This window comes from Sus scrofa, chromosome 7 (genome assembly GCF_000003025.6).
Source record: "Sus scrofa isolate TJ Tabasco breed Duroc chromosome 7, Sscrofa11.1, whole genome shotgun sequence".
Taxonomy (NCBI): domain Eukaryota; kingdom Metazoa; phylum Chordata; class Mammalia; order Artiodactyla; family Suidae; genus Sus; species Sus scrofa.
In genome coordinates this window covers 42,474,055-42,499,124 of record NC_010449.5, presented here as the reverse complement: position 1 = coordinate 42,499,124, position 25,070 = coordinate 42,474,055, and the positions used below count along the sequence as shown (strand labels likewise).

At 44.1% G+C, this 25,070-nt stretch overlaps 1 protein-coding gene across 1 annotated transcript in view; it reads right to left on the bottom strand.

Moving 5' to 3' along the window:
• OPN5 (opsin 5) overlaps positions 1-23,000 on the bottom strand; it is a 31,057-nt gene extending 8,057 nt beyond the window's left edge. Inside the window, exons 1-4 of the mRNA XM_021100002.1 lie at positions 22,871-23,000; positions 18,892-19,011; positions 15,424-15,594; positions 11,607-11,941 (exon numbers count right to left, since the gene is read on the bottom strand). Of these exons, the coding sequence (XP_020955661.1) occupies positions 11,607-11,941; positions 15,424-15,594; positions 18,892-19,011; positions 22,871-23,000 (756 nt within the window). The remainder of the gene's footprint in view (positions 1-11,606; positions 11,942-15,423; positions 15,595-18,891; positions 19,012-22,870) is intronic.

The window sequence follows — 25,070 nt, the reverse complement described above, 5'->3', positions numbered from 1 at the left end:
GATCCAGTGTTGTCATGAGCTGTGGTGTAGGTCACAGATGAGGCTTGGATCTGGTGTTGCTGTGGCTGTGTCGTAGGACAGCAGCTGCAGCTCTGACCCTTAGCCTGGGAACCTCCATATGCCACAGGTGTAGCCCTAAAACACTGAAAGAAAGAAAAAAGTGCAGAATTTTATGTGACACTCAGTTTTCCCAGAACTTTCTACTCAACTTGGAACATCTGAACTTCACTTTCCACATTTCTCTGTGTGTCCTCATTTCCATTTTCCAAAATTCTCTCCCAGACGTTTTTAAACCAGTTCTAACACAGGCACCTGTACCCATCAATTTCCCCTAAGTTGTTTATTTTCTAAATTGCTTCTCTTTGATCACCGCCTTTTGGTTCACTGGAAAAGGAGTAAAAACTTGAAATTCTTAAATTAGACAGTTTCTGTGGGAGGAAATTCACAGAATATGTGTTTCACTTCTGCAAAAGAATCACACATCTGCAACCCAGCTGATTTTAAATATATCCTGCTGCAGGGGACCAGAGGATATGGGTATGTTCTAGCGATAGTTCAAGCTGGCATCAAGTGTCACATAAGCAAGACAGCCCACAATGGATCAAATCCAGCAAATTAATCAATTAAAGAAAGACTAGAATAGGGTTGAAAGTAAATTCTCCAAGATAAGGCTCTGCATTATAGCACTGAACCATTGCATCTGAGCCATTAGAGCAGAGAAGATTTCCAAGAAGGGAACTCCTGTCTTGCCTGTGGGTGGACGGCATGGAAAAAGGGGAAAGTTAGACCTGGACATCCTCTGGGGTTTGGATTCCAATCCTGGTTCAGCTCCACCGACCACTGTGCAGGAGACAGGATCCCTGACTCTCTAAGACCCGCCGCTGAAGTCGCTCGCACTAGGCTCCTTTGCTCAGATAGAAGTATGACTTCAGCCAATATTTGAAGCTGCTTGCTTCACACGTGGGTAATGAAATAGGTGAGACGAGAACTTAACGTGAAAGTGAAGGCTTGGAAATGAGGGCCCAAGTGAAGGAGGGCCCTCACCAATAAAACGAGGCTGAATCACACTCCAGGACAAGCTGGACCGCTGATAAGACTGATATTTCAATGGCTGGGACAAGATATGGTCACAAGAAGAGAGACCACATCTGTGTATTGAGAGACCGGGCAGGGAGGGAGCGAACAGTCTCCCAAGAGCATAAGGAGGATTAGGTTGGGTTTTCCTATCTTGGCTCTAGTTGGCAAATATATGGATCTGTTCCTAACCAGAGGAGAAAATGATATTAAAAGATGACGATGCAATGATAAACGCCATTGATGCAGGAGTTCCCGTCGTGGCGCAGTGGTTAACGAATCCGACTAGGAACCATGAGGTTGCGGGTTCGGTCCCTGGCCTTGCTCAGTGGGTTGACGATCCGGCGTTGCCGTGAGCTGTGGTGTAGGTTGCAGACATGGCTCGGATCCTGCGTTGCTGTGCCTCTGGCGTAGGCCGGGGGCTACAGCTCCAATTCGACCCCTAGCCTGGGAACCTCCATATGCCGCGGGAGCGGCCCAAGAAATAGCAACAACAACAACATCAACAACAAAAGACAAAAAAAAAAAAAAAAAAGATGACGATGCAATGATAAACGCCAGTGATCAGACTACAGTCCTCCACATGTGGGCATCCTGTCATTGAGGGAGATTTCCAAGGGCAAGGGGCAGGTGGGGGCCAGACAGTAGTGACCCACCTTTCTTGGCCTTCATCTATACACAAACAGGGGTGGCCATATTCAGCTTCCACACCACCTTCCAGAAACTAAGGAGTTGCTGCTGTGGCAGAGAGGAAACAAACCCAACCAGTAACCATGAGGTTGCGGATTCAATCCCTGGCCTTGCTCAGTGGGTTAAGGATCCAGTGTCGCTGTGAGCAGTGGTGTAGACCACAGACACAGCTCGAATCCCGTGTCGCTGTGGCTGTAACTGTGGTATGGGTCAGCAGCTACAGCTCTGATTCGACCTCTAGCCTGGAAACTTCCATAGGCCATAGGTGCGGCCCTAAAAAAGACCAAAAAGAAAAAAGAAACTGAATAATTCTGAAAAGATACATACACTCTTATGTTCACAGCAGCACTATTTACAAGAGCCAAGGCATGGAAGCAACCTAAACATCCATAGACAGATGCATGCATAAAGACGATGCAGTACACACGCACACATGCACTGAAATATTACTGAGCCATGAAAAGAATGGCATAATACCATTTGCAGCAACATGGATGGACCCCGAAATTATCATATTAAGTAAATCAGAAAGAGAAAGACAAAAATTGCATGATATCACCTATATGTGGCATCTAAAAAAAAAAAATCATACAAATGAATGTATTCCCAAAACAGAAGTAGACCCACAGACATAAAAAATCAAACTTATGGTTACCAAAGGGAACATACATGATGAGGGAGGAATAAATTAGGAGCTTGGGATTAATATTACACACTACCATCTATAAAATATATAAACAACAAGGATCTACTTATAGCACAGGGAACTATAGTCAATACCTTATAGTAACCTATAATGGAGAAGAATCTGAAAGAGAATATGTGTGTGTGCGTGCGTGTGTGTGTGTGTGTGTGTGTGTGTGTGTGTGAGAATCACTGAATCACTTTGCTGTGTACTTGAAACAAACACAACATCATAAATGAACCATACTTTAATTGAAAAAAAGAAATTAAGTGGTTCAACAACTCCAAGCGTGTCTAGTTTGAGTTTCTTCTTTCCTTCCAGTTCAGCAGCAGAAGGATGACAAAGGCCAGCCGTCTCAGCCTCCCCTTCAGACACTTAGAAGGAAAACAATTTCTGAGAGCTTTGGTCTGTCTTCGGTATATTAGGCCTGGTTGGCAAATCAACCAGAAAATATTAATTCCTTAAAGAGAAAGGAGGAGGAGGAAGAGAAGAATTCTTGGGAGTTCCTGTCGTGGCGCAGTGGTTAACAAATCCGACTAGGAACCATGAGGTTGTGGGTTCGATCCCTGCCCTTGCTCAGTGGGTTAACGATCCAGTGTTGCAGTGAGCTGTGGTGTAGGTCGCAGACATGGCTCGGATCCCGAGTTGCTGTGGCTGTGGCGTGGGCTGGCAGCTACAGCTCCGATTAGACCCCTAGCCTGGGAATTTCCATATGCCGTGGGAGCGGCCCAAGAAATGGCAAAAAAGACAAAAAAAAAAAAAAAGAATTCTATGCTTCCCAGTTACAATTTTCTCTGATCTTTCAATACCACCAGGCCATAAACAAGTGAAAACTGTGATGGGAAGGAAAGGATGCAAATTAGGTCATGTCACTCTGTGCATCTGTGTTTTGGGATGTGGGCTTAGAATTGAGCACAGTATTCCCTGACTAGGCAGTGGCTGGCTTACAGAAATTTTATCTATCTATCTATCTGTCTATCATCTATTTGTCTCTTTAGAGCAGCACCTGCAGCATATTGAAGTTCCCAGGTTAGGGGTTGAACTGGAGATGCAGCCGTTGGCCTACACCACAGCCGCAGCAATTCAGGATCTGAGCTGCAGATGCAACCTACACCACAGCTCACAGCAACATTGGATCCTTAATCCACTGAGCGAGGCCAGGGATTTATCTCACATCCCCATGGATACTAGCTGGGTTCTTAACCTGCTGAGCTACAATGGGAACTCCAGAACATATACATTTATAAATATCTGGTTTAACAAAACAAGGAGACCTCGCTAGACTCTATAGATGAACTGAGGCCTTTAAGGCAGGGCTAGTGCATCTCCGAGAGCAACAAATGCCCAGTCCTGGTCATTTTAGCAATAAAAGCTGCTGCCGTAGATTTCTAAGCAATCCAACCATGCTCACCATTTGCATAGGGCCTCAGAGTATCAGAAGATAGCTTAGCTATCTTTTAATTTCTCTCCCCCACCTCCATTTACAGATGAGAAAACTCAGACCCAAAGAGACTAAGTCATTTTCCCAAGATGAATCATTCAAGATTCTGGGTTGCAAGCAACAGCAAAGGACTTTAGCTGAATAAGACAGAAAAGGAATACATTGGTTAGGACTCAGCATCACCAGGAATGTTCTACTTAGAATCGGGGCTGAGCAGACAGACATGCTACCCAAAGCCATGACCTGAATGGATTCTGATACAGAAAGCAGGCTGCTGTAGCCCTGACGTCGGGCGCCACCTACCTGCCCTTCCCTTCGTGTGGCTAGTCCCTGAGAGAGGCTGATGTGGCCAGAGCCGAGGGTCATGGCTGCGTGCTAGCTATCATGGAAAATGAATAACTGATCTTCATGTGTCTTTTAAATGAAGAGACCATCTTTTCACTGACACAGTGTTCCTTCCCTGCAACTCCCCAGCCAGACACAATATATTGACAGTTTCTTAACGCAGAAATTTCAGAGCCAGAAAGGGTTCCAGCCACTGGCAGCCAAAATACATAACAAATGTCAGCTATGTGAGATTTCTCAGTGGGCTAGCAGCAACATTGGTACTGACCCCTAGTTTGAAATTCTTTCCTTGGACAGATGTATCTGTATATGTTTGAGGCCTTGTATTAGGTCCTGGGAACACAGCGTGAAGAGAAAGACATGGTTGTTGTCACGCTATGTGGCCTTACTGGCTAGTGATAAAGACAGACTTTGAACCAACAGTTGCAGAAATCAGTACACAATTGTCAATTAAAAATAGTAACAAGTTCTAAGAGGGAAATGTAAAAGCAGCAATGAAATATTTTAATAGAACTTGAACTCAATTTGGAGGATGCTTCGCTGGGAAGCAACCTTTAAGTTAAGAACAGCTAAGAGAAACCAGATTCATTAATTGGGTTTTTGTTTGTTTGTTTGTTTTTGTCTTTTGTCTTTTTAGGGCTGCACCCACAGCATGTGGAGGTTCCCAAGCTAGGGGTTGAATCAGAGCTGTAGCTGCTGGCCTACACCACAGCCACAGCAATGCAGGATCCGAGCCTTGTCTGTGACCTACACCACTGCTCATGGCAATGCCAGATCCTTAACCCACTGAGCAACGCCAGGGATTGAACCTGCATTGTCACGGATGCTAGTCAGATTCATTTCTGCTGAGCCATGATGGAAACTCCTTAATTGATTTAAAAAAAAAAAAAGGAATACAGGGAGTTCCCGTTGTGGCTCAGCGGGTTACAAACAATCAATTGGAATGAAAAAAAGCAAAACAAAATGCCAATATGGGTATAAAAGGGACAGAGGCACTCAAGCCAGGGGTCAAGGAACCATTAACACTGATTAAGGGAATGAGGTTAGCACAGTGTATTCAATTATGTGTCATCCTAGCAACCCTGATCAAGTGTCCAGCAGAAGCCAGGAAGTGGGGAGCCAGAGCCAACGGTACTCATCTTCATCCAGTGACCGTCTTGCAAATAAAGAGCCATAAGGATGCATCATTCAGAAAAGGAGATGTGCCAAGTGCCCTCAGGGCCTCTAGCAGAGGGCGTTCAACTAGCCAGCAGGGATCAGGAAGAGTGTCCGGTAGAAATAAGAGAAATCAAGAGAAACTCAAGTGTCCACAGAATCTGGCTACTAACTATAGGCCTGGAACATTGCAGGCGACCTCAGTGTGTTAAAGGAATAAACATGAAGTACCAATACGCACAGCGTAATAACATCTGGACAAATTAATCAAGGCTTCTGCCATTTCCTTCCTGTTACTCTAGCATCCGCCTTATTAAAGCAACAGCAAGAGTGTTTGCTGCATTGGTATGGTTTTTACAAGCAGAAATGTCCAAAGAAATAAAGCATTCATTTCTCAGCTTCTGAGCTTCAAAATAGATACCCGAAACTTACAAGGGAGGGACTAGTTGAAAGAAAAGGGTTTGATGATGAAAATGATGAAAATAACTCTGGGAGTTCCTGTTGTGGCTCAGCAGTGATGAACCCTACTAGTATCCATGAGGATGCGGGTGTGACCCCTGGCCTTGCTCAGTGGGTTAAAGATCCAGTGTTGCTGAGAGCTGTGGTGTAGGTCACAGACGCAGCTCGGATCTGGTGTTGCTGTGGCTGTAGCACAAGCTGGCACGTATAGCTGATTTGACCCCTACTAGCCTGGGAACTTTGATATGCCACAGGAGCAGCCCTAAAAATTAAAAAAAAAAAAAAAAAAAAAAAAAGACTCTGAGCATCTATACCTGGAGATCTGGAGCCCTCAAGGCATGAAGAGTGCTGTGAGAACAATTTAAAGGGTCAAGGGCCCACAGCCCAAAGGCAAGGGAGGACACCAAAGGAGCTGCAAATGACCTTGAGAAGCTGTCCTGAAGTTACTCCATGGAACTGAGCCTGGGGGAGGAGGGGGCCAGAAATGGGATTGGGGGAGCAGTAGATCCTCCTCAATGCATTTGCATGAGCAGAACGCTGGTGCCTCACTTCCTAGGGTCCCAGCCAAGCTCTGGATACCCACCCCATGGGTTGCTGTCAAAGGATGAGGAAATAGCTGGAATTGACCATGAGTCTACAGAGGCCTTGCAGGTGAAACAACAGGGATGCAAAGTGAGCCATGACAACTGATGCCTGAGACCAGAAGGACCTTACCTATCTCAGCAGCACCAGGGTCACTAAGTGCCAACTATCAAATCAGGAGTCCCCCAACCCCTGGTCCCATGGAATCATAATGACCTCCCAGGAAATTACACAGAGTCTAGGGAGAGGAAGAGAACCCAACTCAGATGAACTTCCCTTGAATGTGTAATGGTGCTTTTTTTACAAGGTCAAATGCAGGCATACAAAATGAGATTATACTGAGTCATAGGAATACAAAGAAGGGTTTCTCTCTCTCTCTTTTTTTTAGGGGGGTTTCTTTGAATTTTTTTTTCTTGTGTACACCTCTGCAATTTCTGAGGTCTGTGAAATTTTAGCCTGCTCTAAAAGTTTAGCCAAACCATTTTAAAAAATGGATTAGAAGGAAATAACAATGGGGAGAAAGGTTGATAGATGGAACATCATTTTTTAACTGGATGAGGCCAGGCTGGCAAAATGCAGGCTCAGATGACAATCCACCCAGAAATAATCAGAGTACACAAAAAAAATGAATGATTTTCATCCTACAATCCAGTGAGGTGGTCTTTAATAATAAGCTTTTAGGCCAGGCTGCTCTGAAGATTAGAAGCACCAAGTTAACAAGCAAATTGCTGATCCTGAGAGGTAGTTGAAAAAGGACAAGGCTTCTAAGACCATGAAAAGACCCAGGAAACGTTTCTCTACTTATTTTCACTCAGTACCCAAAATAACAAGATCAAAATGAAATAGTAATTGAAAATAGTTTGAACTTAGTACAGAAGGTGCCACAATAGAACGTTCTGTTTATTTTTGAACAAGGGTTTAATTTTGACTTAAATTTTTTTGCACAAATAATTAGCAACAGTGTACGAGTTCCCATCATGACTCAGTGGTAACAAACCCAACTAGGATCTATGAGGATTCAGGTTCGATCCCTGGCCTTGTTCAGTTGGGGTTAAGGACCAACTAAGGATCAGGCATTGCCATGAGCTATGGTGCAGGTCCCAGATGCGGCTCAGATCTGGCCTTGCTATGGCTGTGGTGTAGACCGGCAACTACAGTTCAGATTCCACTCCTAGCCTGGGAATTTCCATATGCCATGGGCACGGTCCCAAAAAGAACAAACAAAAAAGAAACAGTGTAGATTTTTGTTCTTTCAATATAAGTTTTATATACACAAATGCAGTATAGATGCCATATATAATGTAGACATCATCTATAAGATCATTTAGAATACATGTTAGCAGATATGTAAAAATAAAATCATACACAGATAGGCCTACCCTCATTTAACATCTCATTGGTTAAATCCGGTCTGGGGGAGTCTGCCTATTCGGCCTATACAGTGCAGGTCCATGGAGAATGATAAGCACACATCACATGGAGTTCCCATCGTGGCTCAAGAAGTGAATCTGACTGGCATCCATAAGCACACAGGTTCGATCCCTGGCCTCACTCAGGGGGTTAAGGATCTGGCGTTGCCGCGAGCTGTGGTGTAGGTCAAAGATGCAGCTCGGATCCTGCATTGCTGTGGCTGTGGTGTAGACCATCAGCTGCAACTCTGATTTGACCCCTAGCCTGGGAACCACCATATGCTGAGGATGTGGCCCTAAAAAGACCAAAAAAAAAAAAAAAAAGGGAACATATCAAATGAAATGGTGTATGCCGAGCTTCCCTGTGTGTGCATACTGAGCTTCAAAAACCCTAACAAGCTCCCCACCCTCAAGAACACCCAAAGAGGTCAGTGTATGCAAACTATTCCATTTAGAATGGATGAGCAATTGTACTATTATAGCACGGGGAACTCTATCCAGTCTCTTGAGATAGACCATGATAGAAGAGGATCTAAGAAAGGGAATGTGTGTATATATATATATATATATATATTTATATATATCTGGGTCTCTTTGCTGCAGCAGAGACTGGCACAACACTGTAAATCAACTGTACTTTAATTTTTAAAAAATGAAAGAGAAAAAATAGAGAATACTCAAAGAACCAGATGCTAGGGTATTTGTAAGAGCTGACTGTGAGTGGGTTGAGCTGAGAAGTTCCACTAACAGGAGTCAGGATGATAATAACAGACTCAGAGAAACAGGAGAAGTGGGGGTGGGTCCAGACCACCTAAGTGTCAGAAGGTCAGGAACCTTGGGGGATGGGAAGAGGAGGGTGGACATCATATGACATCTCAGCAGCTTCATGGGTTCAAGGTCAACTGAAATCCATATACCCCTGTAGCAGATACCACCTCGTTCCCTCGGCACACTTCCAAAAACCATCAAAATTGAACCCTTTTATCTCTGTTACATTCAGCTGTTTCCTAAAACACTATTTGGTACAGAATAGGATTTGGATGAAATGTTATTCACATTTAACTTGGATTCATTTATTTGCATTAATTCTTTTTTAAAAAAATCACAGACAGGTGCTAAAGGAAGAACTGGAAATGAAGAACTTAATTCATGATCCTGCCTTTGATGGAAATATTTTTCCTACTTTACAACCAATGACAAGCTAGAAGTAGGTCGTGATTCCTGAGTCTGCATTTCTTTCTACATAAAACAGCTCTATTTTTAGGTTATCAGTGATGAAAATTTCTCTCAAACTTCCTCCTACTCAGATGTGGAGTTTAGAGAGGAAGGGGCACCTGGAACCATCAAGAATCTCTAGCTCATACTGTGCAACCACGAGGTCCTTGAATGATGTCAAAAAAATCTGAAATCTTGCAGTTTCCATCATGGCTCAGTGGTTAATGAACCTGACTAGCATCCATGAGGATGTGTGTTCAAGCCCTGGTCTCAGTCAGTGGGTTAAGGATCTGGCGTTGCCATGAGCTGTGTTGTAGGTCACAGACACCGCTAGATCCTGCATTGCTGTGGCTGTGGTGTAGGCTGGTGGCTACCGCTCCAATTGGACCCCTAATCTGGGAACCTCCATACCTGTGAGTGTGGCCCCAAAAAGACAAAAAAAAAAATCTGAAATCTGGAGAGAAAACTGTTACTAGGACAAAGGTCCTAGTTTACTAGAAAGCCTCCTCTGGTCTGGAGGGAACTCTGTTACTCCGGGTCCCCAAGTCCACTGGTCTCCAGAATAGGCTTTGAGATCCCTTGAAGGTGGGTGTCAATCAACCTGACTGATGGGGATACCAGAAGAATGGTTAGAACTTGAATCTACATTTATTTTTACCTTTATAAGAAAGAAACTAGAGGGTGCTAATACTAAAAATACAGCTTGATGGTATGACCTGTCATTTCTTGTTATTGATTTTTTTTTTTTTTTTTTTTTTTTTTTGCTTTTCAGGGCCACACCTGAGGCATATGGAGGTTCCCAGGTTAGGGGTCCAATTGGAGCTGTGGCCACTGGCCTACACCACAGCCACCATGGAGGTTCTCAGGGTAGGGTTGAATCAGAGCTGGAGCTGCCAGCCTATACCACAGCCACAGCAATGCCAGATCCGAGCCACATCTGTGACCTACACCACAGCCACAGCAATGCCAGATCCGAGCCACATCTGTGACCTACACCACAGCCACATCAATGCCAGATCCAAGCCACATCCGTGACCTACACCACAGCTCATGGCAATGCCAGATCCTTAACCCACTGAGCGGGGCCAGGGATTGACCCCACATCCTCATGGATACTAGTCAGGTTTGTTACCTCGGAGCCACAACAGGAACTCCTGACCTGTCATTTCTATCAAGGATATGTACTGAAAAATATTTTTCGATCTAAGGTGAGAAGTGTAGAGAGTGTAAAGACCATGGCCTTAGACCCGACCAGAACGCTTAAGAGTCGAAAGAGAAAGGAGGAACTACAGTTTCTTTAATGTCATCTGTGCCGCAGATGACAGGACAACACGTTTGATCTCACTGAATCTCCATCGCCAACTCCAGGAAATAGATGTTCCTATTCCTGTTACATGAAAAAGGAAAGAGAGCTTCAAAGAAGCATCTACCTCGGTCACAAACCTGGAAAGTGTCAATGATGGAATCCAAGCCCTCGTCCATTTGCAACGTATCTGCTCTTTTCCTTATACCACACTATCTCAAGAGCTGCCAACTCTGAGGCTGGCATTGACCAAAGGAGTCAATGCTGCAAAGATTGCTCTTGTGTGAAGATAAGTCTCCCAGAGGAAACCAGACATGGTAAGCTCTTACTCTCTCCATGAGGCAGGACAACAGAATGTTGCTCATCAGGCCCATCCAGATCCATACACAACAGTAAATACTGTGAGCCATTCTATGACTCATAAAAGATATTCTTTTTTTTTTTTTCTGTCTTTTGTCTATTTAGGGCCTCACCTGTGGCACATGCAGGTTCCCGGGCTAGGGGTCGAATCAGAGCTGTAGCTGCCAGCCTACGCCACAGCCACGGCAATGCCAGATCCTTAACCCACTGAGCAAGGCCAGGGATTGAACTTGCATCCTCATGGATGCTAGTTGGGTTCGTTAACCACTGAGTCACAACGGGAACTTCTCTCTCTTTTTTTTTTTCCATGGCTGCACTCGCAGCATATGGAAGTTCCCAGGACAGGGATGGAATCAAAGCCGCAGCTGTGACCTATGCCACGGCTACAGCAAAGTGGGATCCTCAACCCAATGCACTGGGGTGGGGTTGGGACCCACAACACAGCAGAGACAAGCTGGATCATTAATCCACTGCTGCACAGCAGGAACTCCCTGCAGCTGGGTTCTTAACCCATTGTGCCACAGCAGGAACTCCAAAGTTATTATTCTCCTTAGCGAACTAATTTTAAAGAACCAGTAATATCCTATTCAACAAAGAAAATAAGTCCCCAGTAGACCTATTACATAAATTTGATAGATATATTAGAAGTGTGTGTGTGCACATGTTTGTGTGTGTGTGTGTGTGTGTGTGTGTGTGTAAATGAAACAGAGACCGAGACAGAGACAGGGAAGAGGTGTCACTCAGGCTTAAACAAATAATAACAAAGTTCAGAAGGACACACCCAATGGACATTTGCGGTTCTCCCAGGCTCCTGCATCCCCTACCCTCTTCGCCCCACGACATTTTCAGGGATCAGAAAACACATCTGTCAGTTATTACCGCCGTTACCTTGGTCAGTTTCATCTCCAGCACGTGGCTGCTATGGATCCGACTGTCGAAATGGGCAACTTCTTTGGAGGAGGACTTAACCTTGGCAATGATCTTCACGTAGGAGAACACGATCACCGCCGTTGGGAGCAGGAGGCAGAAGAAGAGGATGTTCAGGATGAAAACCTGGCCCCCCACGGAGGCCTGGGCCAGCCACCAGTCCAGAGTGCAGGAGGTTCCGAAGGGCTCAGGCGCGTAGTCCCCCAGACCCACCAAGGGCATGGTGGTCCAGAAGGCAGCATAGGCCCAGATGACGGCCAGGCAGATGTAGGCATGCTTCCTTTTCAGCCAGACCCCTGGAGGTGGAAGAAGAGCATTAGCGGGATGTCATCTGCCCTCCACCCAGCTACGCCCCCTCGACATGGCAAATTCCACATCCAAAGAGTTAGTCCATTGGATTCTGGAAGAAGTGGTTGGTAACCGAAGCCAGAGGGAGAGTGGGGTGGAGGGAGAAGAGATCCAGAGCTTGGGCCTTCTTCCAAGAGAAAAAGACTGGAAGTGATGTCACAGGGAAGGTTTTCTCTAGGTATCTGGGCGCTTCGGAGGGGGAAGTAACAAAAGCTGGGGCGAGGTGGCAGTAAAAAGGTACGAGGATGCCCGAGACGGTGCAACTTCTCGGGGAAACATCCGAATGACCGTTGAGATCCTATCGAGTGTTGGAGGCCAACTGGTGGCATATAAAGATGGAGCCCCCCAAACGTGTGGATTAAGGGTTCATCTAAGGCAGAGTCCTTTAGGGGAGGTGAGAAATGATAAGCCGCTGCCTGCCTGCCTCTTTAAAATACTCTTCTTCCTAAAAGCCCTTGGGCCTTCTCTCACCTCCTTTGTCTTTCGCAGCACTTCCTAAGCACCAATTCTGGGGGCCAGAATTGGGGCCAAGGTCAAGACTGTGTGACCTGACGAGGGGTGGGCCCTGCTGCCTGAGAGCAGATTTCACATCTTCGAATGTTATTAAGACAAGAGTCACACTCCCATAGTGCTAGAGGGAGGGGAGAACCTAGGGAGATTGTATCACCTTCTGCAAATATGTTCAGTAACACAAACAAATGGGCTCCATGTTTCAGCACTAGTTTCCATTGGCCCAAAGGGAATTCCAAGCGGAAGGAAAACGTGCCGTCGTCTAAGGAAAGCTGTAAAGCACCAGTGATCATTTCCCAAAGGTCAACGCAACCACGGTAGACAGGATGGTCTGATCTAGGGCTTCAGCCTATGCAGGAAATTACCTCCACACCCCGTTATTGCCTGGAACCGAAAGGGCCGGAGGAGGGACTCTTAGCTGCCTTGGGTTTGGGAAACAGAGAAGAACTATCAGAACGTATGTCATAAAAGCCCAATGATCAGCTCAGCACAGACTCTAGGCCTGCCTCTGCTTGGCATCACGTGCCGCCTGGGAGGTCCGAGGGACCTAAGGCTTCTCATTTCTAGTATGTGACCCTCTTCCCGTAACCTCTCCAGACATCTGTGTTCTCAGCAGTAAACGGAGGAGATAAAACGAGACTGCTTACAGATTTTGATGAGGGTGAGCGGAAAGACCACCAGGCCTCCTTTGCAAACTAAGCAAGTATTTTCTCCTGTGTTTGCCTCAGGTAGCGCTAACAAGAAATACAACGGATCGTTTCTTTCGTCTCAATTTTTTCAAATACACGGCAATTCTGTATTGTAAGATGCCAGTGTCATGGACCCATCTAGACCGGGGGAGCAATCAGGTAGCCACAACGTCCGTCAGCTCTTGGTTATCCATCCTAATGGTTACAACACTGGCACGGAGATTGATGCATATTTACGGGAGTGTGCGTACGCATGCGTAGAAGCATTTACGGCGAGGGTCACTTGGCGCGGTGCTTTATACTTACATTCGAGTGTGGTGAAAGGCTGCCAAGTACAGGAGGGAGGAGGTTAGTAGATTGGTTCTGTGTTGCTCCAGAAGTCAGAACTAGGACCAATGGGTGGAGGTTACTGGGAGGCAGTTTTGTCTCAATATAAGGAATAACATTGTAACAACCAGAGCAGACCAATCAGAGGATGGGCTGCCTTGTGCAGTAGTAAGCTCCCCGTCACTGGTCACTGGAAGTATTCAAGAAGAGGCCGAGCGGCTCTCTGGCAGGAATGCCTTCAAACAGTTTCCCACGGTACGGGGGGGACGAGGTCTACAGGTCCCCAAGCGACTTTCTTTTTCCAACATTCTTAGACACTGTGTGGAGGGTCTAACAGAGGGACAAATCAATGATGAAACCAGACTCTTGAGAATCAACTGAGAAGAAGCTGGAAAATTACCCAGCTCCCCTAGAAGTTAGGTCCTGCAGTGATTCTGGGGATGGGTGTCTTTAAGGGACACAGAGCCTGAAGTCAGGAAAGTCTTTAAAAGGCAGAGACATCAGGGTTGAGGATTCCTCAGACAGTCCCAGGAGACTGAACTTTTGGCCTTTGGGTCTGTCACATCTGTAGACATCGAAAATTGATTCGCTATGACCAACACTACGTTTCTAGAAACAAGCTGACTCCGAAGTCATCCCGAATATGATCATTGTATTTTTTGTTTTTGTATTGTATTAGAATTTTGGATTCAAGCTATTTCTATCAGAAGTTTTGAACTGTTTAGAAAAAGGCATGAATTTTTTTTTAAATGAGTGCTGGATGGTGAAGACATTTGGGCCGTGACCCTCTCCTCCATTTTTTTTTTTTTTTTTTTTTTTTGAATTTAGGACTGTTAAAAAAAAAAAAAAAAATCCTGGAGTTCTTATTGTGGCACAGAGGAAACAAATCCAAGAGGATGTGGGTTCGATCCCTGGCCTCACTCAGGGGGTTAAGGATCCGGCGTTGCCATGAGCTGTGGTGTAGGTTGCAGAGGCAACTCCAATTCAACCCCTTGCCTGGGAATTTCCATATACTTCAGGTGTGGCCCTAAAAAAAAAAAAAAAAATTACACCCTGTTGAGAGTGTCAGCTCTACTTGGTCTTTTTGATTTTAGGCTCCAGGCCAGGCTCTGTCCCCGTGGTCACAAGCACCAAGCTGATGGATACTGACAAGCAAAGCAGCCCAGTGAAACCAATATTATTCCCTGGTTGCGCCTAGTTCTCGACATTAAATTCTTCTCTTTGGAATACAATACATTTCCAGAACCCCAAGAAGCCAAAGTACTAAAATTTATTTTTCTCACATGTAGAATGGTCTTATCATTAAAGAAAAAAAAATTTAGCCTCTGACACTGTTGTTCATGGCTGGCTTACCCCTGATCAACTCTCTTTGCCACTCATCTTTCTACCTACCAACACCACAAAAAGAATGCTGGGAAGTATTTCTGTCTGTGTGTCCTTTCCTGCAGGCACGGCTCTCTGACCTGGAGGGGGATTCCTCATCTCTGCAGTCCTGGGGAGCCTGGGCACTAAAGGAGAACAGGAAGCATCTTTCCATATAATTGTATTTACTTCATGGGGAACCAGCTAAATGCTTTGGACCCAACATCCGTTCAAGGCATTTTATTTCTTTTGTTTGCATGGCATAACACGGTAAAGGCTTATTCTTTATACAAAGGAGTGGTACTTGTAAAAGCGTTGTAGCCAAACACCAGACATTCCTATAAGAGGAGTAGTCAAAGCAACCTACATGGACACAGGTTCCAATCCTTAAACATATGTTAGAACAGGGTAGGCTATAAATAGAAACACTCCTGATCCCTGAGGTTATGCATAATCTTTGTTTATACCTATAGGTAAAACATGGAGTGGTCTGACAATCCACCTAGATTTGACTATCAGGGACTAGAAACCTTCCTACTTACCATACGATAAATAGCAGATTTTCAGGTATCGGTCTAGGCTGACAGCAGTCATGGTGATAAGACTTCCACAGCCAAAGAAAAATCCAGCCCATCCGTACCAGCGGCAGCCAATCCAGCCAAACACCCAGCGGTGACAGAAGCAAGAGATGATGGTGAACGGTTTGCCTACAACTAGAGCACCAAGCAATTGGTCAAGGGAAGGTCCCTCCAGGAAAAACAGACCCGCCTTCCTCAACTTGCTGTCGAGTTTTATCCCAGGCAGATGAAAGAGTGACGTTAGTTCAGTGTGGGGTCCCATTTATTTACAACCAGACCTGGATTTCTGGGATGTAAACTCTTGATTCCTCCAGCTCATTTTGTTTATTTGTTTTTAACTTTCTAGAATGTATTCTACTTTCTTTTATTTCTTTTTTCTTCCTTTTTTTTTTTTTTTTTTGGTTGTTGTTTTCTTAGGGCCACATTTGTGGCATATGGAAGTTCCCAGACTAGAGGTCAAATCGGAGCTGTAGCTATCGGCCTATGCCACAGCCACAGCAACGCCGGATCCTTAACCCACTGAGCAAGCCCAGGGATCAAAGCTGTGTCCCCACGGATACTAGTCGGGTTCGTGACTGCTGAGCCACAACAGGAACTCCTAGACTGTATTCTACTTTCATTCTTCCCCTGCACCTTTCTTATTCAGTCTTTGGACCTAATATCTACCTCCTTGAAGGGAATGGCTGAGGAGGTCTCTAAAGATTCTATTTGCTCCATCACCAAAACAAGGTTCCCCAATCTGCATGCATTGGGACCACCACCCCAGCCCTCCTAGTCATGCCCTTTCCTGGTACACAGTTCAACCTGTTAACATATATTTACTGGGCACCTTTATAAGCTAGGCACACCTCACCTCTCGTTGTCTACACAGCTAGTGTCATACTCCAACTGGCTAGACTTGTACCCTCATATCTGAGCCTCCTAATCCTATGGGATCTAAACCCCATGGCCAGGAGGGAAACCCAGGGGTAAAAGATTAATTTTTTTCATTCAACAAATAATGTTTCAGTGCCCCCGAGGCCACAGAGGGCTGGAGAACAAAGATCAAGATGAACAGATTCATTATTTAATAGAGAGAGGAGACCAAAGACAGAGAAACTGTAATAGAAGCTGTGAGCAAATGGAATGAGAGGCAGTGAGGAGAGCTGGGAAGAAAAATGAAGCAAGGGGAGCAGACAGAAATTGTTGTTTTATGTTAGGAGATGGGGAAAGACCTCTCTGAGAATGTGACATTTAGGCAGATGATAAATCAATAGCCTGGAAGGCAAGCAAACATTTAGAGGAAAAATATTCTAGGCTTGGGAGACAGCAAACTGTGAGTTCAAGCTAAGGGTCTGCTGGGGGCAGGGGGAGGGGCAGCCCCAAAGGCAACTGAAAGTGACTCAAATGGAGCAAAATTCTGCTAGCCTGGGAGCTTCCACATGCCATAGGCGCAGCCCTAAAAAGTTAAAAAAAAAAAAAAAATGTCCAGCTCCAACCCCCCGGGAGTCTGGCTTAATTTCTCTGGAGTCAGCAGGGCCATCACAATATATTTTTTAGCTCCCCATGTGATTCTAATACGTATATACATTCAAGAGTCATTGATATTGAAACAATAAATATTAGTTGTTGTAGATGAAATCCGTCTGGTCTCTGGGATGTATTTCCTCAAGATGCCTAAATGGAATATAGTCAAGAAAAAAATTTAGACATAATTTTTTAAGGTTTACTGGAAGAGAAAGGTGTTTTATGGGAGTTTTTCAGAAGTTGAAAAAGTGATCTGAGTTAATCAGAGAAAACTAACCCATGGAAGAAAATGCTTTCTGGTGAATTGCACTAAAGATAAATGGAGAGTAATGGGGTGGTTTATGCAATTTTAAAGCAAATTTGCTTGATTGAAAGCATTTTCAATATATCTGGCCAATTAAGGACATGTTTATTCGAGCCTAGTCTAATTCAGCCTGAAGCATCAGTCAGCTATTTCCAGGATGAGGCTGAAAGGGCAGGTTCCATTTCTTTTACATTCAGTAGCAGGGGGAGAACCTCGAGGGGGCAGGAGGGCTATCATTCATGTTGTGACACCGCCATCGTGTGGCAATAGCGGAAATGGCAGTCATTCTGGATTCTGGGCAAATTCCCTGGGGTCCACCTTGACTATTTTCACAGAAAGGGGCCAGATATGTCATGCTTCTCTTAGTGTGTATGTGAATTTCCTAAAAGAGCTCATGATATTTAAGTCTGTGCATACTGAGTAAAGTCTCCCCAAATACCTAAGACCATTCAAACTCAGTAAGAGGGCAGCACATCCACTGCTGAGCGACAAATAGTGACTCAATAGATAGACGTTTATTGAGCCTTGTTTTTAGAGATTGGCAGTGGCAGAAAAATACACTTTTGAGGAGAGAAATACATATCAGGAAATATTTTTAAAAGGATGCTTTAGAATGGAAATTGCTAAAAAGTTTCCAGTGGAAAGACCAATTGATGTGTGATGTTCAAATTCAATTTCCCCCAGTTCTTACACCTTAAGACCACAGGCTACCCAACTGAGAGTGGGGATCCAAAGACATATTTGAGTATATCTAGGCAACCTTGGAATCTTATAGATGAACACAAAGGGAGGTGACTTGCCCCAAATCATTCATATTTGTAAAAATGAATTACAGTTAAAGAGAAATGGTATTCCAATCCCTCCTTGCTGGGGTATCAGAGAGACCAAAGAATCCAGAAATAAACCATTGTTTCATAATTTTGGCTGCACAATAAACTTACCTGGAAATCTTAAATTTTAAATAATCTGATGTCCAGGTAACATTCTCAACCAATTAAATAAAAATTCCTGGGAGTGAAACCCACCCCAGAGTTTTTTATTTGTTTGTTTGTTCATTTTTTTTATCTTCCCCAAGTGACAGTTTTTGTGCGGCCAAGTTCAAGAACCATTGAACTAGAAGCTCCCTATACTTGCAATCAGTCCCTAAACCACACACATGTCATGACAAGGGCAGCTCTTCCTCAGCCTGTATTCACTTCTCAGACTCATCCTTTACTCTTAAGACCTTTCCCCCTTGATGTTTATTTTTAAACATTTCCATAAAGGTGGGAGGGATATAACAGACCTCCAAACAGTGATCTGGAATGTGCCGGCAAGTTTCTGTTTTCTGAGTCACTCAACCCACTACACTTTGAGGTATTCAAAGGATCAGTTATCTTTTCAAAGTGTTTCTTCAGCATCTGACACGCCCGGTGCCTAAAAAGGACTCAGTGTGTGTTCCATGAATGATCTCTTCAGCCAGATAACCCTCCATGGACTTACCCTCAGTTCCGTAAAGATGATTTGTGAAGGGAGGGGCAAAAGAAAATGGGGGTAGGTGGTCTGCAAGCCAGTGAGGACTTCAGAAGGGGGCCTCCAGCCCCCCCCCCCCGCCCCAAGAAGAAACGGCATGTCTGCCTTACCTGAAATCCCCAGATCACAGATCGCTAAATTGACAGTCATTATTTCTGCAGGTCTCAGCTTCTTTTTCCGTCTAGAAGACATATAAAGGACATACCCATTTCCAAATGTGGACAGAATCCCTACAAGGAAAAATAAAAAATCCCCCTCGTTAAAACAAGGATGGAGAGTTCACTCTGCTATGACACACTTCTCAATTTCAAAAATGGACACCATAGATTTAGAGAGGACTCTAAATAAAAATCTACGTCAAGAAGATGAAATAAAAGGCATGAGTTGTGAGTGACAGGCGAGGGATGGGTTGCCTCCAAAGGGATAGGAGTCAGGGAATCATCAAACTGCACTTACCCAGAAAAAGGAACCACTAATTTCCCAGTGAAGCTCAGGAGAGAAAGGGAATCCTGTGGTCAGTTCTTGTACTGGCCCCCAGGACGGAGCAACTCCTCAGCCATCTTTAGAGGACTGGCTTTTACAGAACACCTTCCCTCTGATGAGAAGGGTTAAGCCCTGGACTAGCGATATAGTCTGAAGACGAAATGACTCAAAACCAAATGAGGTGTTTGACTCTCCTTGTGGACTTCCAGAGGGGTGGCCGGCATTCAGGAGAGGCAGAGGCCAGGTTAGGCTGGCATGACCCCCGGCAAAAACAAAGTCATCTCTGGAGACATTTTGCATCCTGGGACACACGGACGCTGGGTGTCTGCAGCTGCTACTGGACCAGGCATTGAGGGGAAGTGAGTGACAGTGGGTTATATGGGCTCTCCCCGCCCACCAAAGGGAGAGAAGATGCCCGTCAACCCACCAACCTACCAACAATGGGATCCATGTGCTCCCACTTTTTTTCATATCCTTTTATTAATGACTGATTGGCTTTGGCATTACAAGGATACTGTTCCAAAGTTCTTACAAACCCAGTTTAAATCCAAAAAGACCCAATCCCTACTGACTGTATTGAAGAAAAGAATACACCTACTTCCATAGCTTAACATGTAGAGTAGATTTCTTCAGGAATTCTTGCTTCATAGTGTAGCTGTGTATAAATGAGAATCTGGTACAGCTGCCTTTGGTAGTAAGGAATAAGGAGAGTATTAACAGGAGAAACCCAGATTTTTCTCTCTTAACTTCTACTTCTCCACCACCATTCATTTTGGGGGGCAAAAAAATGTGTGTTTCAGCTGATGGTTTGAAACCACCAGGCGCTAACTGCATTGTGCTCTTAGGAAATCGAATCCCAGGACTCAGTGCTGCCACGTGGTGCATTAAAACGTCTTTAGCTTTCTTAAGTCGGAAGAGGGAAGAAAGGTAGAAGAGGCTGCAGAGATTCTAGAGCCAACCAGCCTACATGAAACCCACGCTGCATTAAAGGAAACCAGCTAGCAAGGCACACTGGGGAATTAAAAGGTGAAAACACGGCTTGCAAAATCATAAACACATGCCTTCTACTTTGCATCCAAAAAGATGAAAAACCAAACCTATGCATATGCACCTGATGCACAAAGCTCATTAAACACCTGGTGTCTTTCTACTTCTCTTTTGAGCATGTTGATTTTCTGACTTGTCTTTCTTAAATTAGCGCTACCAGTGATTCAGAAGGTTTCACCCAGTGCCCAAAGCTTTATCCAAAAATAGTCGACTCTCTAGGAGCTGCATGGAGGTTATCTTATCTAGAGGATGAGGGAAGGGAAACTTCTTTTTAATGAGAGTTAAAGGAAAAACAAAATTAAGAAGATAAGAGCTCAGGAGAGGGGGACATTTTTTGATTATCAAAATCCTGAATCTTTCTAGGAATACAAAAAGCTTAAATCTCATGTATAGACTGTCAGTGAACTAAGTATTTATGATGAAAGAGTAGAGGGTGCAAATGGGTCTCTGAGGGTTTCTCCTCTATTCCAAGTTCACATCATCATTTCTTCCTCCAGTTTCTACGAAGACTTCTAGAATCTAATGAAGCTCACCAAGAAGGTCATCCTGCTCTGGTTCCTTAAGAGGCATCGGGGTATATCCCCATGTTTAGCCTAGGATGGGATGAAACCAGACATAGAACCAAGCCTAAGACTGGGTGCAGGATGAGTCCAACCCTCCCAGCTGATGCTGAGTTTGAATGACTCTTCTCAAACTTACTACCTTTGGCTCCATCTCTATCTTTCTGCGTCACCTGATACTCCCTTTGTTTGGGACCTCTTGTTCTGGTTCCCCTCAGCACTCCCATTTGAATATAATTGTAGATTTCCCTTCCAACCCCACCCAGACATTGAGGGGGAAATTCTGCTGCTTGCCCTGCCCACCCTGGCTGTCTCTCTTCCGCCCTCCTTCATGGGGGACGGACCGATTGCCCTCCCTATTTTGTGTCATTGGAGAAATCTGTCAGGTTAAAGATGCTACTTTTTAATTCATTCCTTGCAACTTATAGAGACAAATTCAACTTATAAGAATATAAGTTGAATTCTTCTAAGAATTGTTCTGTCTTTTCTGATCATCAACAGTACTTAGGTTTAATAAAAATGCCATGTGGATTTTACGACCAGATGGTCCCTGTGTGGATGCGAGTCGTTTGCTCATTGTGTTCACTGCTATATGCCCAGCAATTTAAACCGTGACAATGAATAGGCAGTTGATATATATTTGCATTTGAAAGGACGTGGAGGTCCATTTATAAGAAACAGAATTTCAATCAGCACCATAATAACTAATAATAAAGCCAAAGACCCACGGAATCCCTATGCAGTGGACTTTCTGATTCAATTTCCTGGATTCCTTTTGCCTCAAGCACTGGCCATAGAGAGGTCTCCAGACTTTTCTAATGAGTTGGGCTAATTTTAGGAGGTTAAATGAAAGTCTTAGCCAATAAAAGGTAGATGAGAGAGAGGGGAAAGAGGGAGGGAAGGAAAGAAGGAGGGAGGGGAAGAGAGAAAGGTTGACCCAGCGTCTGAAAAGATTAAAGGCAGACACATCTAAAGACGTAACCCACCTGCACACTGGTTACCCAAATTTAAAACAGCTTTAAATGTAAGACAAGTATCATGATTGAAGCTAATTGCCTGGACTAGTGCTGTCCGATAGAAACGTAAGGTAAGCCAGAAATATGAGCCACACATGTATTTAAATTTCTTTCTGGTAGCTATAGTAAACCAAGTGAAAATATTACTAAATTCATTTTGATACCATATGTATTTAGCCTAATATGTCCAAAGTGTTGTGGGTTAGATATGTAGTCAATTGTTTTAAATTGTTATGTTACAGTACTGTTTTTAATTCTACATCTTCAGTATCTGTGTATCTATTTACACTACAGCACATCTCAACTGGGAAAAGTCTCATTTCAAGTACTCAGGAGTCCCGGGCGGTCACGGCCTTGGATGGCAGAGTCTTGCACAGCAGACAGACGTCCTGTGCTGTGCGTTAGGCACAAAAACTTTTGACCCTGGACTGACTTCCATTTATTATTCACACTTTTTTTTTCATCTCTTCCCCCTATCACAGAGCGACCTGACTAAAGCGAAGTCAATTCAGCACATCCATCCTACAGCATTGGGACCAAGTTCCCTCCGTTATGAAAAGCAGAGGCTAAACTAAATGACTTCTAAGGTCCCTTCGGAGCCTAGCCTCTTAGCACTCTATCAAAAGCATCCTCCAGCAAGTAAAATTTAAAGAAGCTCTCATGATCATGACTTTTGTTGTTCAGTGAACAAGCCTACTATCCAAGCAACCAAAATGAAATGTAATCTCGAACTGTTTGTGGTTGAACTTCTTTTTGGATTCTTAAGGGACTATTATTCATTCCTAATCATGAAGGTAATGGAGTCCCTTCTATGAAGTACGTATGAACGTCGTGGTACCACACCCCCTTTTCCTTCTTCCTCCCCCTCTCTATCTCCACTCAAAATATCCACTGGAGTGCTGGCATCTTCATGCAAAATCAACATGGCGGCCCATGAATTTTCCAGGTGCAGGCTTTGCACGGAAAAAATTAAGGAAACTTACCAATGATTGTTAGGTAAAAGCCGGCCACTAAATCCGCTTCCCAGGAAAGCTTGGAAGCAAAGGGATCCCCCTCCCGAAGGTAGTGTGGCCGGCGCTCATCCGGGGGCGGGGCCGTGTGGTTCAGGGCCATGCTCTCCTCCAGCACCAGGGTCTGAAAGGCAGATGGACGGAGGTCGCCACAGACCTGAAGAAGCCAATCCCACCCATCTTATAACTGTGCCCCCTGCTTTAAAATGCGAAACACGTTCCCTGAGTCATGCTGGAGTCTCCAATTAATAGCTGGTAAACACTCGAGAACGTTTTTCTGCAACGGATCTAAATATGTCAATATCCAATTCTTCAGTGTGTAGATTAGCCAAGACTACGTCACCTCATTTTCTTCTTTTTTCTTTCTTTCTTTTCAGTTGGCTAAAGTTTTTTTGTGTTTTTTAAATTGAAGTATGGTTGACTAACAATGTTGTGTGAGTTTCTACTGCACAGCAAAGTGATTCAGTTATGCATATATATATATTCTTTTGCATATTCTTTGCCATTATGGGTTTTGTTGTTGTTGTTGTTGTTGTTTTTCTTTTGTCTTTTTAGGGCCACACCCACGGCATGTGGAGGTTCCCAGACCAGGGGTCAAATCAGAGCTACAGCCACTGCAACTTGGGGTCCAAGCCATGTCTGCCAACTACACCAGAGTTCATGGCAATGCCGGATCCTCAATCCACTGAGAGAGTCCAGGGATCGATCCCACATCCTCATGAATACTAGTCGGATTCATTAGCCACTGAGCCATGAAGGGAATTCCTCCATTATGGTTTACAAGATATTGAATTAGTTCCCTGTGCTATACAACAGGTCTTTGTTATTATCCATTGTATATGTAATAGTTTGCATCTTCGAACCCCACCCCTTCCCCACCACCCCTCCCTTTGGCAACCACAGGACTCTTCTCTACGTCTGTGAGTCTGCGCTATCTCATTTCTTTCTTTTTTTAAAATTTATAATGATTTTTATTTTTCCATTATAGCTGGTTTATGGTGTTCTGTCAATTTTCTACTATACAGCATGGTGACCCAGTGACACATACATGTATACATTCTTTTTTCACACATTATCATGCTCCATCATAAGTGACTAGACATAGTTCCCAGTGCTACACAGCAGGATCTCATTGCTTATCCATTCCAAAGCAATAGTTGGCATCTATTAACCCCAAATTCCCAATCCATCTCACTCCCTCCCTCTCCCCCTTGGCAACCACAAGTCTGTTCTCCAAGTCCATGGTATTCTTTTCTGTGGAAAGGTTCATTTAGGCCATATATTAGATTCCAGATATAAGTGATATCCTATGGTATTTTTCTTTCTCATTCTGTCTTACTTCACTTAGTATGAGAATCTCTAGATCCATCCATGTTGCTGCAAATGGCATTGTTTTGTTTTTTTATGGCTGAGTACTATTCCATTGTGGATATATACCACATCTTCTTAATCCAATCATCTGTTGATGGACATTTAGGTTGTTTCCATGTCTTGGCTATTGTGAATAGTTCTGCAGTGAACATACGGGTGCATGTGTCTTTTTCAAAGAAAGTTTTGTCTGGATATATGTGCCCAGGAGTGGGATTGCTGGGTCATATGGTAATTCTGTGTATAGTTTTCTAAGGTACCTCCATACTCTTTTCCATAGTAGTTGTACCAGCTTCCATTCCCACCAATGGTGCAGGAGGGTTCCTGTTTCTCTATACCCTCTTCAGCATTTGTTATTCATGGACTCATTAATGATGATGGCCATTCTGTGCTATCTCATTTCTGTAACCTGTCACCCTCTTTAAAAAAAAAAAAAAAACTTAAAAAAATTTTATTTTTATTGAAGTAGAGTTGATTTACAATGTTGCATTCATTTCAGGTGTACAGCAAAGTGATTCAGTTATACGTATATATCTACCCTTTCTTTCTCCAGATTCCTTTTCCATATAGGTTATTACAGAATATTGAGTAGAGTTCCCTGTGCTATACAGCAGGTCCTTGTTTATTGTCTATTTTTTTATGTATAGTAGTGTGTATTTGAGCCATGTCACACCTCCCTTGGGTGAATAAGAAGCCGAAGGCCAAATCCCTTCCATTTCCCTGTTGCTGGCCATGTATGTACATGTCTGAGCTAAGAGAAGATACAGTATGGACATATGGATAAGAGAGATTTCATCAATACTTA